This window comes from Stenella coeruleoalba, assembly GCF_951394435.1.
Source record: "Stenella coeruleoalba genome assembly, chromosome: 17".
Classification (NCBI taxonomy): domain Eukaryota; kingdom Metazoa; phylum Chordata; class Mammalia; order Artiodactyla; family Delphinidae; genus Stenella; species Stenella coeruleoalba.
Window position 1 is genome coordinate 35,104,869 of NC_137163.1, and position 12,364 is coordinate 35,117,232.

The following is a 12,364-nucleotide window of genomic DNA, read 5'->3' on the forward strand; positions in this document are numbered from 1 at the left end:
GAAAGATTCCTTGAGAAGTCAGCTCAGGTTGTAAAACCTGCTGGGAGAGTTTTTGCTCTGGGTTGGGTATTAGGACCTTAATCCTTGTTGACTTTTTCCCCAGCTCTTGGCCTTAGGGCTCCCCATTCCGGATGCTCCCCTGTAGATGGGTAACCCAGGCAGCCCTACTGGCTCAAGGCTGCTGTGATTCCAACCAATTTGGGAGCATCTGCTACATTTAGGAATACATGCCAGGGAAGACAATTGCCTTTTAAAGATCACTCACTCAGTTCATCAAGAAATAATTGCATGCAAAGAAGACAAATTTCTGCTTCTACTTCATGGAATTAGCAGAGATGGGGTGCATAAATTCCAGGTCGTTTGAGCAGCCCTACCTGGGATGGTGCTGTAACTGGGGGGCCTTTGGACCATCTCTGTCACAGCAGGAAAACTTCCTTGAATTTAAAAGAAACGTATCATTGCTCTAATATTTTATACTACTAGATTTAGAGGAAAGATGGCAAACTAAATGGCTACTGGGGTCAGGCAGGTAATTTAAATGAGAGGCACGGATCAGGTGAGAGGCAGTGGTGGGTGGTGGGAACAGCCTGAGAGGATAGAAACTTGGTGATTCCAGACCTTCCGATTCTTCAAGAGAAGCCGGAACATCAGTTTTTCTTCTTTTAATAAACATTATTTTTGTGGCCCAATCTCAGATTTATTTAAAAAAATGGTGAAGATAGTACAGAGAGTTCATCTACCCTGCACCCAGTTTCCCCTGTTGTTTTCCATGAGTATTATACTTTGGTTACAGTTAATGAAGTATTGATACCATGTTATTTATTCAGACTTCTTTAGTGTTTACCCAATGTCCTATTTCTGTTCCAAGATCCCACCCAGGTCCCACATTACATTTAATTGTCATGTCTCTTTAGGCTCCTCTTGACGGTGACAGTTTCTCAGACTTTCCTTGTTTTGAATGATTTTGACAGTTTTGAGGAGCGCTGGTCAGGTAGTTTGTGGAATGTCCCTCTATTGGAGTTTGTCCAATGTTTTTCACATGACCAGACTGGGGTTATGGTTTTGAGAGGAAAACCACAGGGGCCAAGTTTACCTTGGTCACCGGGCTGAGGTAGTGTTTGTCAGGTTTCTCCATATAAAGTTACCTTTTTCCCTCCTTTTCTACAGTGTGCTCTTAGGAAGGAAGTCACCATGCACAGCCCACACTTAAAGAGTAAGGATTTATGTTCCATACTTGTAGGATAAGTATCTACATACTTGTGGGATAAGTATCTACGTACATTATTTGGAAATGTGTCTATTCTCTCCAATTTGTTTATTTATTCAATAATTTATTTATTTTTAAAAATACATTTATTTATTTATAACTGTGTTGGGTCTTTGTTGCTGCGCGCGGGCTTTCTCTAGTTGCGGTGAGCAGGGGCTACTCTTCGTTGCGATACATAGGCTTCTCATTGCGGTGGCCTCTCTTTGTTGCGGAGCACGGGCTCTAGGCGCGGGGGCTTCAGGAGTTGTGGCTCGCGGGCTCTAGAGTGCAGGCTCAGTAGTTGTGGCACACGGGCTTAGTTGCTCCGCGGCATGTGGGATCTTCCCAAGCCGGGCATCGAACCCGTGTCCCCTGCATTGGCAGGTGGATTCTTAACCACTGTGCCACCAGGGAAGCCCCTAAAATCGTAATTTTTTATACACGGGTTTTTAAGTCTTCATGGGAGGGATCAGCCTGCATTCAGTCTTAGCTTTTAAGGTAAATTGATCAAGTGTGGGTCCCAAGAGGGGGAGGGCAAGTTCTTGCTAATTAACAATCATCATTTTGGTGAGTTAACATTTTTCTGGAGCAGTAGGAGGAGCAGTGAGGCAATGGATCAAGGGGCTTAGGAAGAGGAGCCTTAGGGACCAGGCCACGTAGGGCCACAGTGGACATTCTTAGTCCTTACATGTCCCTCACACTGCCCAGAACAGTGAGCGGGTCAACCACATAACAGGGCAACAGGGACATCCTGAGGTGGGTATATAAAGAAGATGGACAGGACATTGGAAACAAATCACTGCATATGGCAGTGGAGCCAGTGTCAAATCTGGGGTGACACCAATGACCCAGTCCAGAGTGCCTGGCTTAGTGCTGCTGTCCCTGTGGAGAACTTCCCAAGCAGGAGGGTGTTTCCGGGAGATGTGTACTGGTAAAAATGAAGCTGGAGACCCTGGTGGAGATGCAGATGTCAGGTGTCGGTAGTTCATGGTCAGGACACAGCAAATGGAGGCCCTGCTCGGAGGGGCAGGAGAGAAGCCAGTGGATGGCTGCAGTGTGTAGATGAACCACTCTCATCAAAGCCCTGGCAGTAGTGGCCCCTTGTGGAAGTCCCTCAACCTCTCTGAGCTGGACACCCCTCCTTTCATAAATGGCGATAACAATAACTGAATCACAGCACTGGTTTGGTTGGGTAGATAAATGGAGTCAGTCACAGGAAAGTCATCAATATTGGTTCCCAGAGAAAAGATAATCCTGTCCATCAGCACGGGGCTGGGGTATGAGCAGGGCTCCTGGTGTGGGGATCGGCTGGCAGAAGTGTCAGGATGGACAAGGTGTTCTTTCAGTCCCCAAACCTGGGTGGGGGGCAAGGGAGGAGTGAAGCGACCAGACTCCCGATATCCTGAACCAGGCAACCTGGCATTGAAGCCCAGATCCCTGTCCACTTCTGGGAGATCACAAACAGATGACACATCGTCTCTGTGCCTCAGTTTCCTCTCTAGAAAGGGTCCATTAGCTGCACAGGTTCTTCTTATTCTCTTACCACCTGAAACTCCTCCAACATCACTGCCGGCCATATGTGTGATATTCATAAGGCCCTTTCTCCAGTGTGAACTCTCTGATGTTTAATCAAGTGGTACCTGTGGGTGAAAGATTTACCACATTCCTTGCACTCAAAAGGCTTTTCTCCAGTGTGGATTTTCCTATGGATGCAGAGGAGCTGTCTTTGCTTAGAGGCTGTCCCGCATTCAGTGCACTCATAAGGCGTTTCTCCAGTGTGAACTCTGTGATGATCATAGAGAGAAGATCGAGTAGTAAAAGACTGCCCACATTTACTGCACTCATAAGGCCTTTCTCCACTGTGAACTCTCTGATGACGAAGAAGGCTAGAGCTACCAGTAAAACATTTCCCACATTCACTGCAGTCATAAGGCCTTTCTCCACTGTGAACTCTCTGATGATATTGGAGGCCACTCCTAGCAACAAAACATTTCCCACATTCACTGCACTCATAAGGCCTTTCTCCACTGTGAACTCTCTGATGATACCAGAGGCTACTCCTGGCAACAAAAGATTTCCCACATTCACTGCACTCATAAGGCTTTTCTCCAGTGTGAACTCTCTGATGTGCAAGGAAATTGGATTTGCAGGCAAAAGATTTTCCACACTGGGTGCATCAATAAGGTTTTTCTCCAGTATGAACTCTCTGATGTTCAATTAAGATGCACTTTTGGCTGAAAGATTTAGCACATTCCTTGCATTCATAAGGCTTTTCTCCACTGTGGATTTTCCTATGTGCTCTGAGGTGCTTCCTTAGGCTAAAGGATTTCCCACAGTCACTGCAGTCATAGAGCCTTCCGCCACAGTTAACTCTCTGATGTCCAAGGAGACCAGATTTGCAGCTAAAATATTTTCCACAATGGCTGCATTCATAAGGCCTTTCTCCAGTGTGAACTGGCTCATGCTGAATAAAGTTACATGTTTGGATGCAGGCTTTCCCACGTTTGCTGCACTCACAAAACCCTTTACTAGTAAGGACTCTCTCATCCTGAACAAGTATTTATGTGTGACTGGAGGCTTTCTTGCCTTCTCCTCAGCTGTGATGACCTGTTCCACTGTGAAAAACAGCTTCACACTCCTTACTGTTCTGTTTCTTCCTGGTATTAGTGGCTGTGGCTGAAGTCCCATGTTGGCCACAAGGTCGTTCCCAATCTCCATGTAAGTAGGTAGATTCCCTATTGTGTGGATTGTGCAGCTCTTCCAAAATGAGGGTCTCCCCATGTCATATCACATGGGATTCTCTCTAATATGCGGCTTCTGGTGCTCTTGAAGGTTTACAGTGAAATAGAATTGTTTCCCGCATGCCCCACATATGTATGCTTTCTGCCCCCTATTTGTTCCTTGCTCCTCAGCCAAGTGCAAAATGTCTCTCAAGACTGGGGTGCACATCTTACAGGGCTGGGTCTTCTCAGGAGACAAACCTGCCCTGGGGGTCCTCATCTGTGACACTCCTTCTGCAGATATGCTCTGTTCAGAAGGTGTCTCTTCATCCTCAACTCCAGGAAAGAACCTGCAGGAATTCCCTGGCAGTCCAGTGGTGAGGACTCAGAGCTCTCACTGCTTTAGCCTGGGTTCAATCTCTGGTCAGGGAACCAGGACACTGCAAGCCTGAATCCTTAGCTGCAACTTTGGGGCTACTGGTGTTAGGGCACTAAGGAGTAGGGATGCACTCTGGCTAGCCATAGTAACCACAGCACATGACCAAGCAGTTGAAGAAGAAAGCAGTATCCATGGTCCAGATGTGAGAATGACACAGCAGCCCCTAGGGAAAAGGAGAAAGGCAGAACCTAGCTCAGAGGATAGGGGTGGGTGTGAGGGCCTTACCCAGCATGCATACAAGTGCAAAGTTCTCCACCATGACATCAAGGTACAGGTGTATCTGAACCTCATCAAGAAGACACCATTCCTCCCAGGAGAAGTATATGGCCACATCCTCAATGGTCACAGTGCCCTGAGGTGGGTCGGTCAGTGCAGGCGCCGCCATCAGATCCTTTGCGCGGAGCGGCAACAGTCCAGCAACTGGGTCAGACTCGGCATGGTTACTCCCCACCTATTCAATAATTTATATCTATGTAGACTCCTAGATATTTAATTTATACTTTAGGTTGTACTTCAGTAAGACTTTATTTTATTGTTCAAATTGTTCCAGCTTGTCCTATGGGAGCTCTTTCAGTTTGCTCCTGTGTTTCTTTGACATACCCCTATTGCTGACTTTTGTTTGTTTTGTCCACTTTCTTATTTTCTGGTGTACAAGATGCCCCAGGCTCACCTTGTATATTTCCTGCCTTGGTCCTAGAGTCAACCATTTCTCCCTGGAGCGCTTGTTGCTTTTTGGAGAATGATATTAGAAACCAAGATCTGGGCACCAGATGTGTTCTCTGCTACTGCAGTGTCATTGCTTCTAGCCCCTCTCAGCTGACACAGCAAGAAAATATATGTGTATATATGCATGTCTGTAAATACTTCTATGTGTAACCATCTGTATGTATATTAAGTTAAACATGAGTTCATACCAATATCTCTGACAATAATCCATTACCACATGGCTTACTCTAGCCTATTCCCTTTACTTACCTGAAAACTCTCATTCCAACAGTGAGAAACCTGACTCCCACTATCTGCCATCCATTTACTTAATTATTCCATTCTGTACACACATATAATGGTATTAGAATTGTTAACCTGTACCTGTGTAGGAAACAACTTTATCAGCTAAAGCGCAGTACTTCTGTACAGCTTCTTTTGCCTTTACTGTTACAGGCTCCACTCATTTGCCAAGTGACTTAGGTCAGCACCTTTTCTCTCACCCCCTTCCTTGCAGTTGTTTCATATATTTGTAATATAGTTAAATTGTTTACTCACATTCTGCATTCTATCCTGGGTTTTTCCCCACTTCCTAAATGATTTTTTAATATATTTGGACACATTAAAGTTGTATTGTAAAGTTCAGTAGATTTGACAAATGCAGAGCCTCATGTATCCACAATGACAGTATCATACAGACTAGTTTCACTGCCCTAAACAATTCCATGTGCTTCACCAATTCAGTACCCCCATCCCAAGCTCCTGGTGATCATTGATGTTCTCACTCTCTCTATAATTTTGCTTTTTTCCAGAATATCATATAATTGAAGTCATATAGTATGTAGCTTTTTCAGACTGGCTTTTTATTTATCAATATGTATTTAAGATTCCTCCATGTCTTTTTATGTCTTGACAACTCATTTCCTTTTATTGCTGGGTAATATTCCATTGTAGGGATACACCCAAGTTTGTTTATCCATTCACATACTGAAGGACATCTTGGTTGCTTTCAGCTTTTGATGGTTATGAATAAAGCACCATTTGTATGCCGGTTTTTATGGACATAGTTTTCAAATCTGTTGGGTAAATAACTAGGAGTGTGATTGCTGCACTATGTGGTAAAACTATGTTTATTTTGTAAGAAACTGCCAGACTATCTTCCAAAGTGGCTGGACCATTTTGTATTCTCTCCAGGACATAACTTAAAAAATTTTTTAATTGCAAAAATAAATGTTGGCATCAAATGAAAATTCTTTAGTAGTCAAACAAACAACCTAGCAGACCAAACAAAACAAATCAGGGAGCTGTATCTTCCCTACAGGTAGGCAGTTAATAACATTTCTAGGTGTTAGATCAACACTGTCCAATAGAACTTTTTGTGCTGGTGGAAATGCTCTATATCCTTTGTGTCCAATTCAGTAGCAACTTGCCACATTTCCAGTGGCTATTGAGTATTTAAAATGTGGCTTGTATGACTGAGGAGCTGAATTTTAAATTTTATTTTATTTTAATTTAAGTAGTCACAGACAATTAATGGACATCTTATTGGATGGTACAGTTCTGGGCCACTCTAAGGATTTTGACTTGTACTTGAGTGAAATGGGATGCCATGAAGGATTTTGTACAGGGAAGAGGAATGATCTGACTTACATTTTTAAGTTATAACCTCAGATTCTGTATTAGGAATAGACAGAAGGGGAGCAAGGGCAGAGGCAGAGAGATCTGTTGGAAGGCTACTGCAATAAACTGGAAGAGATGACAGTGGTTTGGGCCAGGGTGATGGCAGTGGGGGTGGAGAGATGTGGTCAGATTCTGGATGTATTTTGAAGTTAAGGCCTATGCAAGGTAAATATTTGCCAAACACACACTGTATTTTTGACAAAGGTCATGGAATGAAAGTTCTTATTTGTTTGCAGTCTCATTTCTATTAGATCTGCTTTCATTTTCTTTAAGCCACTGAGCCTTCCTGCTCCAGAGGTACCATGTTAAAATCTCAGTGGGTTTCTTACTGGTTTCCTTTCTCCTATTTTAAAGAGAATGATGAGGTATCTTATCTTCGAGCTATCACTGTAAGCGTAAGGCTAGAATGAAGGAAGATGCACTTTTGGTTATCTTAATTTTAAAATTATTTTTGATGCATCCACTATGAGCTTGCATAAAAATAATTTCCGCCATGGTCTTGGGTCATGTGTGGGTGGGGAGGAGGAAGGGGCCTGGTTGGGTTTCTATCGGGATCATATGTCAGCATTATAGGAATTCTAGAACCCAGCGCTGTCCACTAGAAATATAACGTGAGCCACGTATGTAATATAAAATTTTCTGTTAAAATTTTAACATGTTAAAAAGCATAAAAAGAAACAGGTGGAATTAATTTTAAGAATATATTTTATTTAATCCAACAGATCCAAAATATGATTTCAACAGGTAATCTATATAAAAAATTATTAACGAGATGTTTTGCATTCTCTTCTCTCTGTACTAAGTCTTCACAGTCTGGAGTGTATTTTACAATTACAGCACATCTCAGTTCGGACTAGCTGCATTGTCAGTGGCTACCAAATTAGATAGCACAGCTGTAAACATCTGCTGTTATGTTCAGATTGGGTGGGGGGCATGGTGGGGGAATTAAATTCCTAACTCTCATCATTGACATCACAGATACTATTGGGGAATTAATTAAATATTAATATTGTATGATGTAATATTAAGATTGTATTGTATGAATATTGTATGATGTGACTGGTGGGCAGTTTTGTAAAAACAAATGAAAAATTAAAATGTACACCATATCTATCAAACTCAGACTGGAGTTGTCAGTCCATGATATTTCTAATAGTGTTCTAGAAACCTTTACAGAAATAAATTGCTCCTTAAGAAAATCGAGGTATCTCCTTTTGGCCACCAGGAAGGGTTCATTTTGAATAAAGTGCTGGAGAGAGACTTGCCCTAAGAGGAGGCTTTGGTATCTCACCAACCCTGAATTTCAGGCGCTTTTCCTTAACCGTGTGTTTTCTGGATCTTTCAGCTGAGGCGGGTGTTTGGAAATTGCCTGCCACCCTTTCCACCAAAGTACTATCTCGCAATGACCACATCTATGGCTGATGAGAGAAGGGACCAGTTGGAACAGTATTTGCAAAATGGTATGTATTTGGATCTTTTAAAACAGATTTATCGAGATGTGAAAGTCACCCATTTTATATATTTACTCAGTGGTTTTTAGTATATTTACACGATTGTGCAACCATCACCATAATCTAATCTGAGGACATTTTTACCGCCCCAAAAAGAAATCTTATACCTATTATCAGTCAATCCCTGTTTCTCTCCTCCACCAGCCCCTGTCTTTATATACTAATTTATGCCTTTATAAATTTGCCTGCTCTGGATATTTCATGTAAATGGAGTCATAAAATATGTGGTCTTTGTATTTGGTTTAAAAATGCTTTGTTTAGATTCACCACCCCGCAGCCCCTGCCCCCGGGGGCTCTGTGTTGGCTTTGATTGTAGAAGTCAAAGAAATATCTCTGGATTAAGAGTGAACAAACGGATAAAATGAACGGCTTACGTGAAAGTTCTCAGGAGATAGCGGAGATGTTTACTGGCAGTGCCAGAGTTGGTTATTCCATCTCTGTCTTCCCCAGGAGCCATGCTAAGGCACAGGGATACTCGGAGGTCTGCCCTGGCCCTGTGAGGCTGGCAATACAGAGGTCCTGGCCCACTGCTGGGTTCCTGAAAAGTGTTGTGCACAACAGGACTGAGCTCTCACAAACAGAAGGGGGTGGGGAGAAATAGAAACATTGGCATTCAAATATTTAAAGGTTTAAAAAGCGGGAAATGGTATAGACATAAAATGTTTTAAAAATATAACCCGTCCAAAGAGTATAAAATGAAAGGTACATTCCCTTCCACCTCAGATCCCCAAGCCTCTAGAAAAAACCACTATTACAAGTGGCTTGTGTATTTCTCAGAAACCATCATATGTATTCTAGTGTGTGGGTACATCCCTGCTGGTTAAACACAAATTGAAACTTACCTTATACACGTTTCTGTATCTGAAACTTTTTATTCTGAAAGAATTTCTGATTTACAGAAAAGTTGCAAAATTGATGCAAAATTTTCTGTATTCTCTTTACCCAGATTTCCCAAATGTTAACATTTTATATTTGCTTTATCATTCTCTCTCACTTTCCCATGTCTCTGTTTGTATTATGAATGTGTGCATACATATATATTATATATAATTTTTTGAGATGCCTGTTTTGCATATACAAGCCAGTTTACCCTTAAATACATCTATGCGTATTTCCTAAGATCGAGGACAACTCTTCTGTAACTACTGTATAGTTATCAAAATCAAGCAATTAGCATTGATATAATAATGCTATCTAATATAGAGACCTTATTCAAACTTCACCAACTACCCCACTAATGTCCTTCATAACAAAAGAAAAAAAGCTTTTTCTTCTATATGCTATTTTATTCCTTTTAAAATATTACTCTTACAGGTCATTCTAGGTGAGAGATTATAGATTTACCTCATTATTTCTCAGGACTGCACATATTTTTTTTAAACATAGTAAATAGAAATTCTAGAAGTCATTTATTTTCCATTCATCTTTTGTAGTGGAGACTATACCTCTTTTAGACCTGTTAAATAAACGCTTTCAAGCTCAAAATGTAATATCTTTTGAATTTTCATTCCTTCTTGGTTTGTGTTCTCATATCTTCATGAAATACTCCTTTTAACAACTGGCCTTTTCACAAATGATCACACTGCTTAAAGGGTCACTTCTCCAGGCCTGGCCTTTATCTGTAGTCAGGATGCTTTGTGAATCCTCTTGGAAGGTAAAGGAAGGAGACAGTGCAGCATAGTGCTGTGACTGTGAACACAGGCTCTATTCAGACATAGAGTCAAGTCCCAGGTTTGCACCTCCCTGGCTGTGTGACCTGGGGCAAGACACTTACCTTCTCTGAGCTTCAGTGTCTTTATCTGTAAAATGGAGATACTATTTACTTCAGGCAATCTTCTTTTGTTGTGCAGATTAAGTGAGCTAAAATATACCAAGTGCTTTGGTAGTACCTGGTACTTAACAGTTGTACAGTAAATACTAGTTGGATGAACACTTTTTCAATAGCTTTCCCCATCCCCAATGATTATATTGATTAGTTTGCATACATGGCACACATATTCCAGAAAATATATATTTTCTGGAAATTATATATTGACAATTTGACAAAAAAGACACTCAATCCTTTGTCAATTATATATATATATTTTCTGGAAATTATATATTCCCCATCCCCAATGATTATATATCCCCAGCCCCAATGATTATAATGATTAGTTTGCATACATGGCACACATATTCCAGAAAATAAGACAAGAGCTTCTTCCCCCTTTAGAAAAGAGGGAGTACCTTTTATAAAAAACAGTTTCTCCTGTTACAGAGACACTCTCTCTCTTAGTTACTTTATTTTGAAAAACATGGCATCGTTTGGGAAGCACTACCTCAAATGACCTCAGTCAGTGCTAGTTTTGAATGCTGGTAGAAGTTGTTTGACAAAATCAGTAAAACAGCACCAAAAAGAAAGACATTTAATACAGATTTAAAAATTGGATAAGTTTAGCTCAAGTGCAGGGTCCAGGAGAGGACTTGTGGGGAGGAAGATAAGAAGTGAGGAAGCCACTGAGAAGCACTTCACGTGTGAGTGTGAGGTCCTCAGGGGAGAGCCTTGGCCCATCTGCTCGGGCCACAGCGCTGGGTATTGGTATCTGGAGCTTTAAAACTAAGGGGCAAATTGCTCTTATAAGTATAGAAGAATGAAATTTTAAATATCTGACAGCCTTATAATTGCTTTTTTTTTGGTAACCTCTTGAGAGCTCCCATCGTGAAAAGAGGTCCTCTTAATCAGTGTTTCTTGGTTGATTTAAAATTTTCAAATTACCAAGCATCCTGCTAAAGTGGGAGTCTAGGTCCAAGTTTTTAGATCTTATTGCTACCTCGTATTAACCCCATCATCCTTCTAGTAGGGGCAGCTAGATAGATATTGGGCCAGGGGTATGCATGAATAAAGTAGGATTCCTGGAAACAGTCAGCCGGATTGGTGTGATGGGTTCATGCTGCCTGCGAGGCTGCCTGGAGGAGGCGGGCTTTGTAGATTTTCTTGAATTTGAGAAGTCACAGGCTCCATCGCCTTCAAGGAGGCAGCGGTGCACTGGCAAGGCCTGGAGGGCTTCCTGGAGGACAGAGCAGTTTAACAGAGCAGTCAACACAGCCCAGTGGTAACCTGGCTCGCTGTCCCTGTTTTTCAGTAACCATGGACCCAAACATGTTGAGAAGTGATGTCTTCGTTGATTTTTTGAAACTGGTGCAGCTGGTAAGCTTGCTTTTCTTGACTAAGGTCATTATTTCACTGCAGAATATGTCTCCGTGTGTGCTTTTCTGGTCATCAGCCCTACAGAGCCTGGATTCAGATAAAATACATTCGTTTGGAGTAACAGGAAAATGGTTCCTATTTTGTTGCTTTGGAAGTTGAGATTCTAGATGGAAAATTAAGTGTGTCACTTGACCTTTTGCCCACTTTATTTAAGCAGATACCTTTTTTCCTGTAGCTTAAGCATTGTGCATCTCAAAACTGGCCATGCAGGAGAGAACCTTTTACCATTAAGTGCACCCATGACAATTGTGGGACCCTACTTTTGTAGCTGGGACTTCCAAGTGTGCCACAGTGAAGACCTCAGGACAGTAGTAATAGCCATGCCAGCTATCACTTGTATATTCTCTGCTCCTGACTTTATCGTAAACGGATCATGGAGAAAATTCAGTCTCAACAGAATGACAGACAGCACCTCCCTTTCCTTTGTTGGTCTAAAGAACAACTGTTCTCTTGTCCCCTAGAGGCTGGAACTTGGCCAAGTACATTTGTTTAGCACGGCACCCATTCAGGTGGTACACATAGGAACATTTTTATGCCTGCATGTACATTCTTTTTTTTTAATATGTAGATTTAATTAATTAATTAATTTTTGGCTGCGTTGGGTCTTCGTTGCTGCGCGTGGGCTTTCTCTAGTTGCGGCGAGCGGGGGCTACTCTTCGCTGTGGTGCACAGGCTTCCCATTACGGTGGCTTCTCTTGTTGCGGAGCATGGGCTCTAGGCGTGCGGGCTCAGTAGTTGTGGCACGCGGGCTTCAGTAGCTGTGGCTCGTGGGCTCTAGAGCGCAGGCTCAGTAGTTGTGGTGCACGGGCTTAATTG

General features: G+C 42.1%; 1 protein-coding gene across 1 annotated transcript in view; it reads left to right on the plus strand.

The window, feature by feature from the left end:
* SNX31 (sorting nexin 31) overlaps positions 1–12,364 on the plus strand; it is a 62,815-nt gene that overhangs the window by 5,657 nt on the left and 44,794 nt on the right. The window contains exons 3-4 of the mRNA XM_079901925.1: positions 8,136–8,250; positions 11,424–11,488. Of these exons, the coding sequence (XP_079758051.1) occupies positions 8,136–8,250; positions 11,424–11,488 (180 nt within the window). The remainder of the gene's footprint in view (positions 1–8,135; positions 8,251–11,423; positions 11,489–12,364) is intronic.